This window comes from Camelus bactrianus, chromosome 4 (genome assembly GCF_048773025.1).
Source record: "Camelus bactrianus isolate YW-2024 breed Bactrian camel chromosome 4, ASM4877302v1, whole genome shotgun sequence".
Taxonomy (NCBI): domain Eukaryota; kingdom Metazoa; phylum Chordata; class Mammalia; order Artiodactyla; family Camelidae; genus Camelus; species Camelus bactrianus.
Genome location: NC_133542.1, coordinates 75,817,087 through 75,837,121, shown reverse-complemented (window position 1 = coordinate 75,837,121; position 20,035 = coordinate 75,817,087). Strand labels below are relative to the sequence as shown.

The window sequence follows — 20,035 nt, the reverse complement described above, 5'->3', positions numbered from 1 at the left end:
TCATAAACCTACACGCTTGAGATGGGTTCATTTTACTGTATGCAGATTGCACCTGAATAAAGCTGACTTTGAAAGAAAAAAAACATTGGAAAAAGAGCCAGAAACAAGAGCAGTGCTCCACCCAAGGGGTTCAAGAGCAAGATGAACCAGTCCACAGTGAAAGAAGTCAGAGTGGTGAGACCTCGGGAGGGCGGGTCTGACTGGGAAGGGCTACTTGGGACTCGCTAGGGTGACTAGAAGCTTATTTCTTAGTCTGAGCCTGATTCCAGGGGTGCGCACCGAGGTTTATTCATTGAGCTGTACCTTTAAGATCCTGGTATGGAATCCAGGTTAGGCTGCTCGCTGCTCAAAAGCCAATACTCAAGAGACAAGTGCTGGTAGGAAATGAAAGATTGCTTTATTCAGGAGGCCAGCAACCAAGGGAGAAGGTGGACTCGTGTCCAAAAGCCAACTTCCCCTTTGCCAGTTGGGGCAAGAGCTTTAAAAGGGGAATTTCAGGGGTGCACAGGGGGAGAGAGGGGGCTACCTGCAGAACAGCACAGTAAGATCTGATAATCGTCTTGAAATTGGCTTGACTGGCATCATCTTGATGGTTTTAAGTAGACTTAATCTTCAGGGTCAGGGTCAGTTTTTTCCCATTTCCCTGGAGGCCAGTTCTTGGAATTGTGTAAGATGGAGCAGCTTATGTCATGGCTACAGTCTGGTCACCATGTAGTAACTCTTCCACCTGGTGAGGGCTTCAGTATCTGTAAAACAGCTGAAAGGCTATGGCTCAGAATATTACCGATTGCCTTTGAGGAGGACCTGCGGGTCCTTGGCTTTGTGTAATGACTGAACTATTATTGTTTTGTCCTGTTTGCTTTTCTTTGCTTCTGCATTTTTTCCATTTCTCTGATTAAATTTATTCTTTGGCTTCAGTTTTTCTACAGACCAGAGACAGGAGGAGGACATAGGGGTGGGAGGGGATCTGTCCTGGGAAGGCCCCGTACGGCCCAGCTTCCTTTCGATGTGTCATATCTCAATTTTCAAAACATGGTCACGAGGACTATGCAACATTCTAGCAAGAGTCACTATTTACTAGGTGTGCCTGGGTCCAAAGCCGAGGCCCTCGTGGCAGGGAAATGCTTTAAATACAGTGTGAAGTGTCAGATACACAGTCAATGGGCAAATATGTAAAAACAGACACATGGGGGGGAGACAGGAAGCAAAGGCACTAACATGCCAGCAGGGAGAGGCTGCTGCCAGTGGGTGTGCCTTTCCCATGTCTCTTTTCTCTGTTCTAATATGGTTATATTTCAATGATAATAAAAGGGAATTATAACAACTTTTTAAAACCTGTTCCTATTTTGATATTGAAAACTTGGAAATAACCCAAAGGACCTGCTATAAAAAAAAAAATAGACGTGGTACACCCCTGCAGCAGAATGGAGCCTGATCCAGCCCTTCTTTCTGAAAAACAATCCAAAGGGAGACCTGGAACTAGCAATTCAGTTATTTTTGGAGAATGGGTTTCCAGGGAATTTTCCATTTCTGCTTTCCTTATTTTTGAATTTTATCTTATTACCTGGATAAGCCCAAGTTACTTCTGCAATCAGAAACAGGGAAAATACGGTACAAGTCTCGCCCACTGGCATCGCCACCCCCTCCCCCTCCCACACATCCTCAGCTGTGGCTGTCCTGCATACTCTCAAGCCTGCTTTCACCGCGTCAAGGAACAACGATGTGGCAGGGAGAGGAGAGTCGAGCGCAAGGCGGAGCGCACAGCCTTGAGGGGGACAAGCGTCCGTTCGCTGTGTGATCTTAAGAGACTTGCTGCGCCTCTCTGGGCATCAGTTTCCCCCTGCCTGTAGCAGCTGAGCCCGGGGGTGGGATGTAGTCTACGCCCCAGTGCTGATACCCGGCTCCGACCCAAATGTGGACACAGGCGAATGGGAAAGGGCCCTGCACGATCTTCAAGCGTCTCCCTCCGTGAGGGGTGCCCTTCGGCTTGGCGAACTCCGGGGCCTCCAGGGGCGCACGAGGCGCGAGCCACATTCCGGGAAAACCCTGCCGCCCCGCCCCAGCTCCGCACCCCGGGAAAGCCCGGCCGCGCCCCGCACCCGAGCCCGCGCCCCGGGAAAGCCCGGCTGCCCCACCCGGTCGCTTCGCCCGCATCCCCAGCATCCGCACCGCTCGCGGCCGCCCCATTGGCCGGCGCCCGCTCTGCAGGGCCGCCCCGCAGCCAATCGCGGCCGGGGCGCGGGCGGAGCTTCGGGCTCGGCCGGCTGCTCAGAGCCGCTGCGTCCCGACGCGCCTCTGGCCGGAGCTGCCGCTGCCAAGAGAGGTTTGCCATGCAGGAGCCGCTGCTGGGAACCGAGGGCCCGGACTATGACACCTTCCCGGAAAGGACGCCCCCGTCGCCGAGGGAGAGGACGGGAGTCGGGTGAGTCTCTGGCATCGAGGCTGCGGGTGGGGGCTAGGGATGGCGCTGGTGCCCTCCAGCGGGCCGCTGGCTACCATCCTGGGCCTCCGCTGACCTTCAGTAAGTCTCCACCATGGGTCCATATGGTCCCTTCCTGCCGCAGACAAGCTCGTCTTGTTTAAGGATCTGGTCCCCCTGAGTAGCAGGCCCAGGCCCCAAATGGCAGAGACAGGGGGACTGAGGCCCAGAGAGGTCAGGGGACTGGCCTAAGGTCATGCAACAAGCCTTAGATGGCAAAGCGAGGAGCAAAAACTAAGCCTCCTCTTCTGGGGAATAGCGCTCCTCCACCGGTGTCTCAGCCACCACGATGGGCTATGGGGTGACAGCCCTCATGCCCTGGGGGTTTCCCAAGGGAGCTGGTGGTGCTCAGGCCTGGGAGGTGCCAATCTGACTGGCCCTTGACCCAGACCTTCCAAGCGCTACCCTCTGAGCAGGCAACCACTGTGATCAGGACAGGCAGCAGTTAGGTGAGGCAGGATTCAAAGACCCTGATCGCTCTGCACCTGCTTCTCCCACACACACCAGGGCCCTGCAGAACAAGAAGCTGTTCCTGGCTACCTTCGCTGCTGTGCTGGGCAATTTCAGCTTCGGGTACGCCCTGGTCTACACGTCCCCCGTCATCCCCGCCCTGGAGCACTCCTTGGATCCAAACCTGAGTCTGACCAAAACCCAGGCATCCTGGTTTGGGGTAAGGGCAATGCTCTGAGCCTCTCTGAGCGGAGCAGAGCAGGGGAGCAGGGACCCACTGAGCTCTGTCCCCAGCTAGGAACCCCTCAAAAGCTCAGCTATGAGACCCCCTCCAGGTCCCTGGTCTGCCCCTCCCCCACCTACTCTAGACTGGAGGGGGAGGGGAGTGAGGCCAGATAATGGACCTGAAATAAAAAGAGGAAGTGAAAGCTAACGGAGAGAGCGGGAAGGAGCAGGTGGTGAAGTGTCCTAAAGGTCTCCACCAGGTGGGGTTGAGGGTTCCCCAGACCCCCCACACCCAGAGCTGGGCTGTCACAGCAGAGCAGACACCTCCCTGGATGAGAGTGGTGGGGGAATCAGGTACAAAGGAAAGGGGCACTGCTGGGATAAGGAGGGTTCCAGGACAGATTGTGGGCATGTGGGTAGGAGAGCATGGCCCCCAGAGACCCAAGATTCTACAACTGCAATCTTAGTAGCCTCAAATTTATAATTACAACATATTAGCTAACATAATAATAGCCAGTGTGTACCGAGCACTTAGTGCGGCCAGGCCTGCGGGAGGCACCTTACGCGAGAGCTGGCCGACTCCATGGCCAACCCTATGAAGTGGGTGCTACCGCTCTCCCCATAAGACAGCTGAGGAAACTGAGGCTCAGACAGGCTAAGCAGCATGCCCAAGTCACTGACTGGCTCCTACTCGCTACACTGGACAGGGAATCAGAGAGCCCCTAAATAACAGAATTCTCCTGTCTGCTACATTACAGTATCAGACGCATGGCCCCACCTTCTCCCCAGGGCTGGACTCCCATTGTGGCATCCCTGACACATGGTTGTCCCCGTGCTGCTTGCACACCGCTGGAGACAGGAGGCTCACTGCCATCTGGGGCCTGAGTCCTGTGGCCCGAGCTCCTGGGACAGCCTGGAAAAGCAGCTGTCTCTAGGCTCTGATGGGACATAGGAGGAGCCGGGTGCCCAGACATATCTACCCTGTGCCCTTTCTTCACAGTCCGTGTTCACCTTGGGCGCGGCAGCCGGGGGCCTCAGTGCCATGGTCCTCAACGACCTCCTGGGCCGGAAGCTCAGCATCATGTTCTCGGCTGTACCCTCAGCAGCCGGCTACGCTCTCATGGCGGGCGCCCATGGCCTCTGGATGTTGCTCCTGGGGAGGATGCTGACAGGCTTTGCTGGGGGGCTCACAGCTGCCTGCATCCCGGTAAGGCCAGGACTGCCCACCCAGCCCCCCCCCACCCCCGCTGCCTTGGGATTTGCCCTGACCTCCATTAGCTGAGGCCTCCTGGCCCCGGAGCGCCCCGGTCAGTGGGGATGTGTCTGCCAGGGAGCCTCAGCTCACCCATACCCGGGCAGCTGATTTAGGGGAAATCAGCGGCCCCCACTCTGGACCCCCCAGACTTCCTGCCCTGAGTCCTGACAGACACATTGCCCAATCAGAGAAAGTCCACATTGAGCAACACAATGGGAAGGAAAGGGAAGTTCCTGCCCTGCACCCTCCCCGGGACCCCTCCCCTCACCCACCCCTCCACACACCCTCTCAGGGGCCAGGCAAGTCCAGCAGGGGATGAAGACCCCCGGGAGAAGCAGAGGCCAGAGTGTGGGTGCCTTGGGCCTCCTAGTTCCCCACCCCACGTCCCCAGGTCCACGCTGAGCGCACCCGCCCACTTGACATTTGGGGCGGCTGAGGCCCGCAGGAGCTCATGCTGTGAGCCGCAGCCAGGACGAGAGCCCCACCAGAAGTCCCCGCTTCTCAGGTCTCCAGGGCCACTCTGCCTCCTTAGCCCGGCCCAGGCACCTGTGTTCTCAGCTGGGGCGGGGGTGTGTCTTGCAGGTGTATGTGTCTGAGATTGCTCCCCCAGGTGTTCGTGGGGCCCTGGGGGCCACACCCCAGCTCATGGCGGTGTTTGGATCACTGTCCCTCTACGCCCTTGGCAAGTACTAAGCACCTGCTGTTTGCAGGCTGGGTGGGGGCAGATGCCACTGAGCAGAAATGGGTGGGGGAAGGGAACGAACATGCTCCAAATGAACCTGGGGCTGGCAGGCAAGAGACTCGGCTACTATCATGTTGTGTGCCTCTGGGCAATTCCTTGCCCCTCTCTGGTCACAAGTCCCCATTATTAACTGGGCAGTCAGGACTTCTCTTGGTCTGGCAGTCTTTAAACTGTCTTTTAACAGCAGAATGTTTCCTGTCAAATCGTCTTAACTGGGAAGTCCATATTGACAAGTGATCAGAGTGCAGCTGGTTTGGTGGGGTAGGGGTTGGTGGGGTTTGGTGGGCCTTGCTGCTCAGGCTACCCCTCCGTCACTCTGCCATGGCCCTTGAGACCCTCCAAGGACCCAGGCCTTGTGCCAGGGGCCAGGTGATCCCTGGGGCCCTTCTTGAGTAAAATCACAGAGGCCTGGAGCAGTCAGGGTAGGCTTCCTGTAGGAAGTGGCCCTGGGACTTACCCTTGAGGGCAGATGAGGCCGCTCCAAGGCCCCCGCGGGAGGGGGCTCTGTGCCCAGCCCAGAGCCAGCTCCTCACCCCTACCCTCACCCCCAGGCCTGTTGCTGCCGTGGCGCTGGCTGGCGGTGGCCGGGGAGGTCCCCGTGCTCATCATGGTCCTGCTGCTCAGCTTCATGCCCAACTCACCTCGCTTCCTGCTCTCGCGGGGCAGGGACTCGGAGGCGCTACAGGCGCTGGCCTGGCTTCGAGGAGCTGACGTCGACATCCGCTGGGAGTTTGGGCAGATCCAGGACAACGTTCGGAGACAGGTGTGAAGGCGCAGGTGCCCACAGCTCTGTGGGGCTTATGAGCCTCAGTTGCTTTTCATGGAAAATGAGGATAAACAACAGGTCCCCCTCCCGGAATGGGGGTGGGGGCGGTGGGATGCTGGGGCCTCTGGCCCAGGGCACAGGCGCCGTGCAGCGGATGCCTGGGGACCCAGCAGCACTGACAAGCAGGAGTCTGCCTTGGCTCACCCACTCATCCAAGAGCCTGGGTCCATACAGGGGTCCCTGGGCCTGTCCACAGAGCCAGGGTTGCCTCCATGCACGGGGTATTTCCTGGAGGAGGGAAGAAGGGCATCTCCTACCCAGCCCCATGCAGCCCCAGGTGGGGTGGCGGCAGCTGGAGGGGCAGCACAGCCCCCTCAGCAGCAGCCTGGTGTCTCCAGAGCAGCCGCATATCGTGGGCCGAGGCCCGGGACCCCCACATGTACCGGCCCATCGTCATCGCCTTGCTGATGCGTTTCCTGCAGCAGCTGACAGGCATCACGCCCATCCTCGTCTACCTGCAGTCCATCTTCGACAGCACTGCCGTCCTGCTGGTGAGAGCCCAGCCCCCACCACACCACGCTGCCCCCAGCGCCGCTGCCCCCAGCGCCGGGGTCGGCCGCTGCCTGCTCTGGGCGGGCCAGGTGCCTGTGCGGGTGGGCACGTCAGAGTCTCTTAACTGTTTCTGCGCCACGCACCTGTTCTCAGAGTGATGTTTAAAATAAAAATGCAGAATTACAGGGGAAACCAGTTTTGTAGAACTGTAGACCCAGGGCACCACAGAGCCCAAGTTCAGAGCATCTGCCACTCACGGAGGGAAGTCACTTCCCCGCCAAACCTCAGCTTCCTCCTCTGTGAAATGGAGATAACAGTGAGCCCCGCGTCCCAGGCTCAGAGGGAGATGCGATTTGATTACTGACAGCGCAGTTCCACAGCCAGTGTCCTGCTGGATTCCGTGCCGGTCCTGGGCTAGGCAGTGGGAACAGCCCTCACGGCCTTGCCCAGGAGGCCCCACGGGCTTGGCTGGGTGACCGGAGAAAGCCCCTGGCACCAAGCAGCCGAGCCTAGGGCCCTGAACTGGGAAGAGGGGGATGGAGAAGCAGCAGGCTAGGGCCCCTCAGCCCCAGCGACTTCCTCCCTGCAGCCCCCCAAGGATGATGCAGCCATCGTGGGGGCGGTGAGGCTCCTGTCCGTACTGATCGCCGCCCTCACCATGGACCTGGCCGGCCGCAAGGTCCTGCTCTTCATCTCAGGTGAGCATGGGCCCCCACCCACACTTAACTCATTTGCTCCTCAGCCGCTGCTGTACGTTGTGCCGGCCCTCACGGTGGGAGCTCCGAGGGGCCTGGGTATCCCCCACGCGCAGGGCCCAATGCACCAGCTCCTCCAGAAAGGTCCAGGCTCATGTGAACAAACAGGCCGACAGCGACACACACACTGGGTGTGACAGGCGCCCGCCCACACGCAGCAGGCAGAAGCCACCAGTCACAGGCGGCCACGAAGGCGGCCTAACGGGGGTTGGGCCGCACGGGGCACAGGGCGCTGAGGGTCCTGGCCCCGCTGTGGGCCACCTGTCTGTCCACAGCAGCCAGCATGTTCGCTGCCAACCTGACGCTGGGGCTGTACGTCCACTTTGGTCCGAAACCTCTGACCCCCAACAGCACGGTGGGCCTAGACAGTGCGCCCCTGTGGGGCACAGAGCAGCCCCCAGCCGCGCCCGCCGGCCTCCTCACCCTGGTGCCCCTGCTGGCCACCATGCTCTTCATCATGGGTAAGTGTGGCAGGGGCTCCACGAGGGCCGGGGCCGGGGGCGTCCTATGTGTGAGGTGTGGGGACAGAGAGGCTTCCCCTCACACCCTGCAGAGCTGAGCCCACCCATCCCCCTCTCCCGCAGGCTATGCCATGGGCTGGGGGCCCATCACCTGGCTCCTCATGTCCGAGATCCTGCCCCTGCGGGCCCGCGGTGTGGCCTCGGGGCTGTGTGTGCTGGTCAGCTGGCTCACCGCCTTCGCCCTCACCAAGTCCTTTCTGCTGGTGGTGGTGAGTGCTGGGCCCCAGGCCCTCTCTGGCCGGTGCCAGGGGCTGCACTGAGGACGTCTCCGTCATGTCCCCTAAGCCTCAGCACACACTCCCCAAACTGAGGCCACGGGCCGTCGAGGGACAGAGCAGCAAAGGCCCTTTCAGCACAGCAGACAGACAGGGAACTATCAGGAGCAGTCAGATGGCTGACCTCCCCAGCCAGCATCGGACCAGAGCCCCGAGGGCCACACCTGCCCGCCCCGCCTGTCACCCTCCCCCGGGCAGCCGGGCCTTCTGTCTGTGGGCAGACTGCACACACACGGCTCCCACCTGGCTTCACACAGCCTCCTCCTTCAAACCCCCCTCAGGCCCTGAAGTCAACCAGACTCTCCCAGTCCCAGTCCCCAACTCCCACGTGGGAGAATCTGATGGGACAGCCGGGGCATCAGGTGCGGTCAGTGGGGCAGGGCAGGGTGGGGGCACCCAGAGCAGGTAAGCCAGCTGGGAGGCAGAGTGCAGGTGGGTGGGAGGGCGATGAGAGCGCACTCCCAGCCAGGCTACAGTGGCAGGCCTCCTGTGCGCGGGCCGTGGAATGAACTACGGGCGCCGGGACGAGGGAGAGAGGCAAGTGCCCGGGCCAGGGTGGCTCCGGCTGAGAGGAAGGCTGCGTGCAGGCTCTGAGGGCCTGGCATGCCACGCTAAAGCCTCCGGTTTCCTGCTGGAGGCGGTGGGCAGCCCCGAGTCTGAGCAGGGAAAAGAGTGGGTGAAGTGCCCAGCTCCAGGCTGGCCAACTCTAGCAGGGGCCGTGAAGCTCGTGCTGGGCGGGAGGACCCTGGCTTCCCGCGTGACCCGGCACCCCCTCTTCATCCCCAGAATGCCTTCGGCCTCCAGGTGCCTTTCTTCTTCTTCGCCGCCATCTGCTTGGTGAACCTGGCATTCACCGGCTGCTGTGTGCCTGAGACCAAGGGCCGGTCACTGGAGCAGATCGAGTCCTTCTTCCGCACCGGGAGGAGGTCCTTCCTGCGCTAGGGCAGGGTCCCTGCCCGAGAGGCCAAACCACTGGGCGGCCGGAGCTGTGTTCTGGCCGCAAACCTGCACCTCATGTCCAGGAGGCAGCAGCAACTCGCCTTCAGCCAGAGCACAGGAGGACCAGCCAGAAGCGGGGTGGCCCCCAGCACATGTTCTGGCTCTGGGCAGGCGGCACACCGTGCAGCCTCGGCTTGGCTCAGGCAGCCTGCGCTGTTGCACCCGCATCGGCCGAGACCCGCTGGCAGAGGAGGCAGCCACGTGGCCCGGGTCCAGGGACAAAGCCCAGTTGGGCAACCTGAGGCCTGGCTCCTTACTCATGCACAGAGGGCTGTGCTGAGGACAGAGACAGGGCTGGAGGTGGTGGTGTGGCCCCGCACGGATCATCGGCACCTCACCCTATTCTCATCACTTGGTGACCATCAGCATCTTGGCTCTGGGGAGGAAGACAGGGAACTGCACCTCTGCGGGCTTGTGGACACCACAGGGAACATTCTGGACTGCCAGATCCAGCACAGACGCTTCCTTCTGCACCCACCCAACTTCTAGGAAGAAGGGTACTCAAGTGCAAAAGCACGTTCACCCAATTTACAGAAATAAATCAGGCCACAGCCCAGAAGAGGAAGAAGTGGAGTTTACTCCAGGTGGGGGAGCACCCCCAGCAGCCAGGCTGGACCCACATTCTCCGCCCAGGTTCACCAGGGCCCATGGCACCAGGTAGGGCCCCTTCCATGGCCACCCCAACCTGTCCCAGCAAGGCAGAGACAAGGAAGGGGCGAGGCAGCCGTAGGGAGAGCCCTGGGGTTGGCCCTGCCCATGACGCTCTGCCTGTGAGCTCGGGCTGAGATGCTGTGGGCAGGCGGGCGCAGGGCCAGCAGCAGAGCAGGTACTTGATAAAATGGCAGTTCCTCCCAGGGCCAGTGGCCCCCACTCAGCCGGGGTGGGGCTGGGGCATCCATACCACATACTCACGGCGCAGGGAGGAGGAAACGGGCAGAGCGCAAGCGAGCACACAACAAGCAGGCTTTACTGAGCAGAAGGCAGGCTGAGCACTGAGAGGGAACAAGGACCCGCAGAAGACAGCCCAGAGCAGAGGCGGCAGTGGGCCCTGGCGGCCCCGCCCCTCCACCGCCTTGCGAGGTGGGCCCTCATGCTGGGAGACTGGACCACTGGCGCCGGGACTGCTTGGCTGCACACACTGCGAACCTCGTCAAGTACCTACCTGCTCTGGCCTGTGACCAAGGGGCTGAAGGCCCGCCCAACGCCCACCCAACTCCCTCCCAGGGCAGAGGGGCAACCTTCCCCGACACACAGCCAGCCCTTCTCCCGCAGAAAGGAGACCCCGTCCGCAAGGCCCCGGGGGCAGGAGCAGGAGAGACCCCCAAGTCTTACTTCCTGGGTAAGAGTGAGCCAAGAGGGGCAGGAGGTAGACAGGTCTTACTCACTGCACACGCAGGAGAAGACACACACACACAAACACACACACACACCCCGCCCCCCTGCAGGTTTTGAGAGGCCTCCAGCCCATAGCCCTTTGAGCCCAGCAATGGCCTGAGGAAAGTGGCCCCAGAGGACCCCTGAAGGCACGTGTCCCACACGCTGGCCGCACTGAAACGCTGGCCGCACTGAAGCACCGACCGGCCACCCTGGGGCTCAGCCTGGTCAGGCTCCCTGGGGAGCTGCTGGGGGGACGCTGTGGGCCAGAAGCCCAGTGACGTGTCCCCAGGACAGGCAGGACCTCCCCTCCCCGCCTCCAACACTAACAAACCCCAGAGGGGAAGCAGAGGCTGGGGTGCAGGCCTGGGGCTGGCTCCACTGAGCGAGAGCGGCCCTGAGCTCTGGGCGCTCAGAGCAGGCCCAGCCCGGGGGCTTGGAGGAGCAGCAGGAGCTGAGCCCCAGGCGGGCATGTCCATACCCGCCCACTTCCACCTGTGCTCCCAGGCTGGCCAGCCCATCAGACGTGCCCAGGGCTGAAGCCCAGTCCAGCAGAGCGGTCAGTGGGCTGAGGCGGATGGAGGGGACGGTGCAAGGAGGGAGGCTGGGGAGACAGCAGCACGTGTCCCAGGCAGGGCTGCTTCTACAACTGCCCTGGTGGCCTGACAGGGTGGGGACAGCTGGTGGGTGGGGTTGGAGGGCAGCTCTAGCCTGACCCAGCTCTCAGAAGGCAGGAAGCTCCCCAAGGGCAGGGCAGGGATGAGGCGGGGCCCATACCAGAGAAGTGGCCAGGCAGTCCCCCCACCACCACCACCACCGCCACGGCTGGGAGAGCCTGCCCCCTGCCACTTCCTTAGCACCAGGGCGGGGGCGGGGGGGGGGAGCGTTCAAAGAACCTGGGGGCCAGCCAGGCCCATGGGGAGTGTCCTGGCTCTGTGCTGGTCTGAGGCTTCCGGAAACAGGGAGAGGGCAGGCTCAGCCAGCTGTCCTGTCGTTGCCAAGGCTGCTCTTGGGCACTCGGGGAGCAACCCCCACCACAGAGAACAGAATGGCAGGGACCCTGGGATGTGGCAGGAGGCCGAGGGGGCAGGACACTGCCCCCTCCATGACAGGAGGACAGAGGTGGCCCAAGCAGCTCAGCTTACAGGACACTCTCCTACCGGAGATCTGAGAGGAGATCTCATCAGATCTCCTGGCCGATGCCCAGGCCTGGGGCTGACGTGCCTCCCACCACGAGACGGGCCAGTGTCCCCAGCAGCAGTTCCCCTCAGGGAGTCGGCAGGTCTCCAGTGGTCCCACCAGCAGTGTAAGCCTGCTTCCGGCCAAGCCAGGCCGGCTGGTAAGAGTGGGGTCAGGTAGGCTGTCTGTGCAGAGCTGTGCAGGCTGCACTCTGCCTCACGTCCTGCGGCCTGCCACCACTGCCCATCCCCTTGCTGCTGGCCACGGCCCCCAGAGCCCTCACCCCAGGCCCTCAGCACCCGGCTCGGGGCCAGAAGATGCCAATCCGGGGAGGGGCAGGCAGAGGACTCCAGGCACGGGGACAGGTGAGAGGGACCAGCTCCTCTTCCAGGCTGTCCTCAGGCACCAGCTCCTCTTCCAGGCTGTCCTCAGGATCAGTGCCGCTCAGGGATGTGCTCACACAGACCAGAGGGGCGAGCAGGGATCTCCGGAGGGTCCCCCTCAAACCACATCACAGCTCCCCCTCCAGTGTGTCCGTGAGCTTCTCCTCATCCGCCTGCTGCTTCTGCTGCTGGATCCTGGCGTAGGAGATCGCATCGCCCCTGGGGAGAGGGCGAGTCAGCATCATATGGGGGACAGACGCCAAGCAAATGGCCCTCCCAGCCTCCACTCGACCTGTGATCTGTGACCCAGATGTGACCTGCAGACAGAGCCTAACAGGCCTTCTGGTTTCCCCAGACAGAGCCCTTGTTGCAAGGATGGCAAAGACATGTCTTGTCGCCTCTAAGAGTGGCCTGGGCTGCTGGCCTGGGATGTTGACCTGGGAAGGATTCAGATCCTCAGTCTGGGCTCTGCGAGAGGGGCAGCAACTAGCCACAGAGCCAGGTGTGGGTGCGGCTGGGAGGAGGCTCTCGGGAGCCACGCGTCCCTGCTACCGGCCATGAGGAGACATGACTGGGCCCCCAGAGTCCGAGGAATCCCCTACTCTCGCTCCCTAGAGCCTGGGCACCCTGGAGACACTGATGAGTCACCGACAGCCTCTGTGCCTTGGTTCCCACAGTGGGGGAACAGGGGCCACTCCCAGACCTCCCGCCCGGAGAGCCTGCGGGAGGCGGAAGCCCAGCTCCCCGGCAGACGCACTTTGTGCCCAGCGCAGAGAGCCCGTACAGCGCTCCGGTCGCGAAGGCGATGGCGTTGCCCAGCAGGGTGGTCAGCGTCAGGCTGATGACGATGGGGACCACGGCCATCCTAGGGGAGAAGCAGAGGTCAAGGGCATGCCCACCTGTGGCCACCAGAGCATCCAGCCTCCCAGGTTCACCCGGCCGTCCCAGACAGCCGGGTGCAGGAAGGGTCCCCAGAAGTCAGCCGGGACCCAGGCTCACAGCCGGGCTTCAAGAAGTCCTCAAACACACACAAACTTGTGCTTTTTTCTGGGAGGAGAACCCAAAGCTTCTGTCAGATTTTTGAAAGGGTCTGTGATCAAAAAAGGGTTAAACAGCACTGAGATGGTGCAGCCCTTCAATGTTCATAAAAACAGGCAGACCAGAAAGTCTAGTGTCAGTGTGGCCCCTTACTGGCTTTGTGGCTGTGGGCAAGTTACTTAACTTCTCTGAGGCTCAGTCTCGGCCGTAAGGTGGGGATCAAACCTCAGGTTTGGAGGCTGAACGAGGTAAGGCTTAACACAATGCCTGGAACGGCAGAAGCACCAAACGCTGGCTCTTATCAGCACCGTAAAACCAGCCATATCTCAACAAGAAAGATCCCAAAGGTTAAACTGCACAAGACACGGGGCTTCCTTATTGCAAGGTCCACGCCAAGAGCAAGCTGGCCGGGGAGGCAGCCCCCCCCCCCCCCCCGCGACGCCCGGCGGGCCCAGCCACTGTTTGGCGCCACCTGGAGGCAGGTGTCCGCTCTGACTCAGGGACCTGTGGGGCTGACTCCTGGTCTCGGCTGGGTGTCCACACCAGGGGCCGCGGCTCCCGGTAACACACAAAGACAAGACTGCAGCCTCTCCTCAGACTCCACCGACTGCATCCTCCCTGGATTTCCATTCTGGCGGGAAGTGTGATCGTCAGGTTTTACTGTAGTTATAAATTTTCTAAGTAATAAAAGAATAATAGAAATTGCAAAGAAAAAAAAAGACCACAGAAAAAAAATCTTCTGTCAGAAGAAAATTACAGGCAAACAACAGGCTGGAAAAACATTTGCCAGAAATATAACAAAGGATTAAGGAATCTCTAATGTAGAAAACACGTAACTAAGTAAAACATGATGACATCAATAGGTGAAAACTAAGCTAGACTACTACCAAAAAAGAAAATGTAATTAGCAAAAAAAAAAAAAAAAAAAGGAAAGACTTCAGGTCTTAGAGAACAGGTACAAATGTGACAATGGTCATGGCCCCGGTCCTGAGGAGAAGGGGGAGAAACTCAGGTAGCCTCTCTGGAAAGCAATTTAGCCACGTGCTGGAATCTTTTAAGCGTTGTAATCTCTGACCTAATAATGGCACACCTGGAAAAGCAGCCCGAGGAGATCACGTCGACACCGACATTTTTAGCTGACAGACGTTCGTCACAGCCTGCTTTACACTACAGGTTACAAATGAGAAAAGCTGCTGCATCCGGGTCAGCACGTGTTACCATCATTACAAATCACCTGCTGAAGTCTTTGAAACCGTCTCTAACGTGCTATTAAGTGAGAAAAACCGATACAAACTTACTTATAATGGTTATAACTGTGTAAGAAACAGGTTTTTTAAAATGCCTGAAGCTAGACTGAAAGAACACATATCCAAGTGTTAACAGGGGGTGGGGCTCTGGGTGACAACTGTCTATTTTCCACATTATTTTTAATGAACATATATTACTGTGAGTATTTGAAAACACATTTAAAACAATACAGCTCACGGCAAAGGACGTGTGGACGCGCGGGACCCCGTGTCCCTGTGACGGACCACAGGAGGGAGCGGATGGCCCCAGGGCTGCACACACACCTTGTGCTCAGCCTGTCAAAACAACTGCGCCTCCAGGAAGGGAAGAAGCTTGGGAAGTAAAGCCTCCTTATTTATTTCTAAAGGTGATCTAGACAATGATAACTATTGCTGCTGCTGCCAGAACCCACCGAGGGGCTCCGAGACACCGGGCACGGTTCTAGAAGCTTCCATGTATCGAACACACCCTGAATTAGTTCGATCTTGTGACTCAGATGGGAAGAACTACACACTGAACTTAGCGTTAGAAGTAGGAGTAAGAGGAAAGCGTATCTGGAAGGCACTGCTTTCTGCCCTGCAGCTGGCTCTCCTCCTTGGGTCAGGACCTCCGGACCCTCCACACTCTCAAAAGGCTGCACAGAAACACACGGATCTGTCGGAATCTGCTCAAGGACTCCGAACTGATGGGCCAGAATCCCAGGCTTTCCCGCTGTCTCTGCTACACGGAACGTGGGAGGCGCATGTATCTCACACCTGGCCCTCAGGGGGCGGAGCAGTAGGCCGGGGCAGAAGCCGGGACGCAGAGGCACACGTGCAGTTGGCCTCCCACATGAAGGCACGGAGGCCGACCCGTCTAAACCACTACCGAGAGCAAACGTGTGCCCTGTGCCCTCAGCCCGGCCTGCACCGTCACCTGCGGAAGCAGGGTTTGGGGACTGTGTTGGGGGCCCTCCGGGGTTAGAGCCCCTGCCGCCCCGCCCTCCCGCCGGCAGCCCCTCGCCCTCACCCGCAGTAGAAAGCAGCCTTCTGCCAGGAGCGCAGCCGGTCCGCCTTCCCCGCCACCGCGTTCGCGAACTCAATGAACTGGCAGCAGAAGGGCGCCTCGCAGAGCAGCAGGATGAAGGCGTTCATGCTGGAGGGCCAGGGGGAGAGGGGGCGGCTGACCAGCGGGGGCCAGGCGGTTCCCGGCGCCAGGGTCCCAGGATGCCACCCCACCCCCACCCCGGATGCCCACCTCTCCCCCTCAGAGCCTCTGCTCAACAAACCAGCTCAACGTGTCCCCACTCGGGCCGCTCCCCACACACCAGCGCTCCTTGAGGGAAGCCTCCGGGCCTCCCCTCCGCCCCCGCATCCTGGCCTCGCTGTGAGCCTGCGGCGAGTTCCCCAACATGGGGCGCTCCGAGGCACAAGGACGGCACTGCTGCCATCACCACCACCATCGCCGTCGGCGCGGGGAAAGTGTCACCCCGAGGATGGGCCGCAGCAGGGCACCCCATTCACAAACAGCGGCTTACGGCTGACCCATTCCCGCCCTCAGGAAGCCCTTGCTGGAGGAGGAGACTCAGCGAGCCCCTCTGCGCAGTCCATGCGTTCGTGTGTTCCCTTCCAATGGGGTTGAGCCACCCTGGCAGGAGGTGGCAGGGAACTCACCTCGGGCACCCCAACCCCTGAATCCTGCGCCATCTCTGATCTGCCCTGTCTGTGGCCGGCAGTGCTTGCCCACCTCTGAGCTGGGTCTCCTGATCCCATCACCTGACTGCAACTCCGTCAGACGCTGTCCCTCCAGCCCAGTCCTCTGCCACCATGATGGCCCCAGGAGAGGCCAGGCCCATGATAGTGACCTTGGTGTTGGCAAAGCCTGACTCAGCTGACTCCCAGGAAATGGCTGTGGCCCCAGGCCTACAGCCAACAAAGTCCAGAGTGGGCGTTAGGACTAACCCTAGCGAGGGTTAAGACAACCGTCCGTCCCAAGGCTACTCACATCATCCACACGCCCGCTGCGATGTTCAGAGGGTGGATGGTGATGCAGTTGAAGAGGCCGGAGACAGCGCAAGCTTGAAAGCAAGAGACATGGGCAGAATCAGCAGGGAGGGAGGGACGGAGCCCGTTCGGAAGGCCAGCTGGGGACACAGCCTGCGAAATCAGAAGTCCTCCCCACCCCGGCACCTGGCTCTTCTCACGGCGCCTAGCAGACTCCCCTCTGTCCTCGGAGGCCAGCGAGGCTGTCAGGGGAGCGTCACCAGGGAGGACGCGGACTCAGACAGTGGAGCAGCTGGCCCAGACCCCACACCAAGGGTGCGGCTGGAGCTCCAAGCTGGCTCACTCTCGGGGCTCCGCGAGGCCGAGAGGGTACCCCCCCACCTCTGCGCACCAGGCTTGGAGGGCCTGCCATCCGACACCAGCTGTCCTAATACCCACCTCACAAGGTGCTTGGGACGAACATCTCCCAGGGGCTCAGGCCAGGGCAGGGGCACCATTCACAAGGGTGGCCCCTCAAGAAATCCTCTGACTCGGACAACGTGACTTGGGTTTTGGTCGGGACAGGGCTGTCTCTCTCAGCACAGAAATCGGGACCAGGTGGGCCTGGGTCACAATTCCAGCTCTGACTAACACACCGGCCCAGTGACTGTGGCTATGTCCTTTTCACCTTTCCAGGCCTGTTTTCTCTCCTGCACACCAGAGAGTCCCACGGTCCAGCCCACGCACCCCAAGGACCAAGGACCCAAGACAGAGAGGGGATCCTGAAAGCGGCCACCCTGATGCCCCAAATGCAGAGCCTTGCTCACTGCTCTAACTGCATCCCACGGTGTGGAATGCATGCTCACCCCCTTCCTCTACCCACAGCCCAGGCCTGGCTTCACCAAGAACTCCATGTGCCTGACAGGCAGTTCCAGGAAGCTGGCTGCCAGGCAGGAAGCAAGTCCAGGCAGTAGCTGGAGCAGGGCAGGAAGCTGGGCCCACAGAGGCAGCAATTAGCCACCAGTTCATTAAATTTGCAGCAGCTCGCTCTGCACCTGATCCCTGACAAGGGCCTGGAGCTCTCCTGCTGTTTTCCCGTGTAACCCTATGCGGACAGCAGGTGATGGCAGGGGAATCCAGACGAAGTAAACGCAAGCTGCAATGGGACTGCCCTTGGGTGCCCCCGAGATCTCCTACAGCGAAAGATGTCCCCCCCACCTATACATACGGTGGTCAGCTGTGCCTGCTCTCACCTGCCAGCGGCCTATACTTCCTGCGAGGGCAGCACTTCGCCTCCAACTCTACCCCTACTGTCCTACCAACAGCCAACCGTAGGGGAGCACCAGGTTTCAACGCACAGGCTCCAGCCAGGAGTCCTTTAACAATCAAGGGCTGGAAGATGTCCCCTCGAGGTCTCCACTGCTCTTGCCAAGTGAGGGAGGTGTCCTGCTAGCCTGCCCCTCTCAGGCTTCTGCCTCCAGATGATCAGGACCCTGAGTAAATGCCTCTCCGAGGCCCCCGTCACACAGGGAGGTTATGCTTCCCCAGAGTGGCTGTCAGAGGCACCAACCCTTTCTGGACTCCTGCCTCACCTCCGAAACGCTTGCATGCTTTGCATTCTAGCTTGATTTATACACAATTTGGGATTCATATGACAATCACCCCCCCCACGTCTACAGATGAAACTGACATTTCAGGGTGATGCCACAGGTCTTGCCCAAAGCATCATCTGTAGCCCCAGTACCGTGAACTCCTGGCGTGGTGGCCCAGGCCTCCCACGTGGAGAAGCACAGAACTGGATGGGAGGCCAGGATTAACCCGGGAGTCAGCAGAGCCGTTGTCTACATGATGGAGCGAGGCCACAGTGAGGACCTTTCCTTTTTCTCCCCATTGCCCCCATCACTGTCACTCCCACAGCACCCTAACTCTGATCTGCTGGGGAAACGGCTGCCCAAACTTGAGAGGATCATCTCTAAGACCTGACCAGTCTCTCCTACAAAATCAAAAACATGCTTCCTCTGAACAGCAGTGACAGGGGCTCGGGGAACTTTCTTTGATTTGGGGAGGCCCTGTCCTATTATCCTATTATTATAAGGGCGTGCCCTGTCAGAGCAGCACGCTCCTAACCCTGACTCCTGAACTTCCTTCCAGCCTCCACCCACCTGGGAGGACTGTGGGCCTGGAGGGGACCCTAAAGAGGTGTTCCTTCTAGCATATCTACTCAGGGTCTGCCTGGCCCCGGCCCCGGCCCTCTGTGCCAGGCAGGCACTGTTCAAATCCTGAGGACTCCCGGACAGACACTCCCTTTCTAAGACCTCTGGCTGTGCCCTCTCCCACTCCAGTAATTCACAGTGCTGACGGCAGCAGCACCATAACAGACCAAGCAGACATGTTTGCCTTTGGAAGACCTGCCAAATGATCTTTATTTTACTTCTGTAGCAGAACTGACTTCCTATTTGTGTTCTTTTTGCAGTCTGTGCTGAAGAGTCTGGCTTCCCAGCAATCTTGAGGTCGTGATGTGTGTCCAGGATGGGGGGCAGAAGGGAGAGGAGAGGCGGCTGAGACAGAGTTGACAGCAGGAGGGGGAACTGACAACAGAGGAAACGCACCTTCCTCCAAGTATGACAGTGGGGAGGCTCCCTCCCTCGGCGATCAGCTGTCCCCTGGCACCACCCGTCCCTCAGGAAATCTGGCCAGATCTGCACCCACCCCACTTACAAACAACCTTCGCCCAAAGGTTAAGGCGGCTGCCGCCCCTCCCCACACTCGTGTCAACAGGCGAGGCCGCCGCCGGGCCAGGCTCAGCCCGGGCTTTACAAGTAGCTCTGGGCACTCTCGGAAGGCCCTCGGAGGAGCCGTGGAGGGCAGTGACTTGGCCACGTCGAGTCCACCGCTCCCCGCCGGAGTTCACGTTCCCTCCTGGTAGGCCCCTAGAGCTGCCCGCCAGCCGGGACCCAGGAGCCCGGGCCGCCGCCCCGTAACCATAGCAACCGCAGAAGCGCCCGCTTCCCCCCGCCCCGCCCCGCCCCGCCCCGCCGCTCCCCGCGTGCCCCGCAGACCCCGGCCCCAAGCGTGTCCCTTCCCCGGGGGCGCCTGCCAGGGAGGCCCGGGTGCGCATGCGCAGCGTGAGGCGGGGCCAGCCCCTTGCCCGGCCGGGTACTCACAGACGGCCCCTAAGACCCCCGACAGGCGACACAGCCAGCGGTACCACCAGGTCATGCCCTCCTCCTGCGCGGGCGGCGCCGAGCTGACTGACGCCGCTGCCGCTCCGCCGGAGACGCTCATGGTGCGGTGCGGCCGTCGGCGTTACCCGCCGCCCTCACAAAGGGCTCCGGAGCCGGCCGCGTCGTCCCGGCGCGCTGGCTTGTGGGAGAGGCGGCCGCTTATTAGCATAGGGGGCGGGGCTCTCAGGGTCGAGCGCGGTGCGCCGGAGGGGGTTCGTGTTCATTAGCATAGGGAGCGGGGCCCGCAGGGACCTCGACCAGGTGTGCCCGAGAAGCCTCCCGCTTTTTAGCATAGGGGGCGGGTCCCGGCCCCGCTAGACCCCGGAGGCAGTCAAATCTTCCCGCCCCGACGGGCAGAGGGGCGGGACTTTGCAGAGAACAGGTGCACCTGCATCAGGGCTCAATCTTGACTCCACACTCCCTCGCCTACCCTCCCTGGGTAGGAAGACGACCGCCTGGGGTGACCAGGGGTTTGCTGAGATCAGAAATGGGTCTGGAGCCCGACCGCGGCCAGGGAACCCCCGCCGTGCGAAGGGTGGGTGGATTTCAAGCCGCATTTGGACAAGTTAT

At 60.5% G+C, this 20,035-nt stretch overlaps 2 protein-coding genes across 2 annotated transcripts; one reads left to right on the top strand and one right to left on the bottom strand.

Annotated features, from left to right (window-relative positions):
- The first annotated feature begins 248 nt into the window (after positions 1 to 248).
- SLC2A6 (solute carrier family 2 member 6) lies at positions 249 to 9,578 on the top strand. The gene is made up of 10 exons (XM_010954444.3): positions 249 to 2,422; positions 2,987 to 3,149; positions 4,155 to 4,361; positions 4,992 to 5,091; positions 5,703 to 5,914; positions 6,316 to 6,468; positions 7,059 to 7,167; positions 7,500 to 7,685; positions 7,809 to 7,954; positions 8,807 to 9,578. Exons 1-10 carry the CDS (start codon positions 1,929 to 1,931, stop codon positions 8,960 to 8,962), a joined length of 1,926 nt encoding a protein of 641 aa, XP_010952746.2. The 5' UTR covers positions 249 to 1,928; the 3' UTR covers positions 8,963 to 9,578.
- CACFD1 (calcium channel flower domain containing 1) lies at positions 9,579 to 19,899 on the bottom strand. The gene is made up of 5 exons (XM_074362594.1): positions 19,406 to 19,899; positions 16,264 to 16,336; positions 15,289 to 15,414; positions 12,713 to 12,820; positions 9,579 to 12,174 (listed from the first exon to the last, which is right to left on the bottom strand). The coding sequence occupies exons 1-5, from the start codon at positions 19,524 to 19,526 to the stop codon at positions 12,084 to 12,086; spliced, it is 519 nt and encodes a 172-aa protein (XP_074218695.1). The 5' UTR covers positions 19,527 to 19,899; the 3' UTR covers positions 9,579 to 12,083.
- Positions 19,900 to 20,035: the final 136 nt, after the last annotated feature.

Bases quoted from the DNA above. Each gene is read 5' to 3' on its own strand.
- SLC2A6 (XM_010954444.3), top strand. From the start codon at position 1,929: ATGGGAAAGGGCCCTGCACGATCTTCAAGCGTCTCCCTCCGTGAGGGG. The intron at 7,686-7,808 runs GTAAGTGTGGCA...CCTCTCCCGCAG, and splicing joins CACCATGCTCTTCATCATGG to GCTATGCCATGGGCTGGGGG. The intron at 7,955-8,806 runs GTGAGTGCTGGG...CTTCATCCCCAG, and splicing joins AGTCCTTTCTGCTGGTGGTG to AATGCCTTCGGCCTCCAGGT.
- CACFD1 (XM_074362594.1), bottom strand. From the start codon at position 19,526: ATGAGCGTCTCCGGCGGAGCGGCAGCGGCGTCAGTCAGCTCGGCGCCG. The intron at 12,821-15,288 runs GTGAGGGCGAGG...CTTCTCCCCTAG, and splicing joins AAGGCTGCTTTCTACTGCGG to GATGGCCGTGGTCCCCATCG. The intron at 12,175-12,712 runs GTGCGTCTGCCG...CCCTCTCCCCAG, and splicing joins CTCTCTGCGCTGGGCACAAA to GGGCGATGCGATCTCCTACG.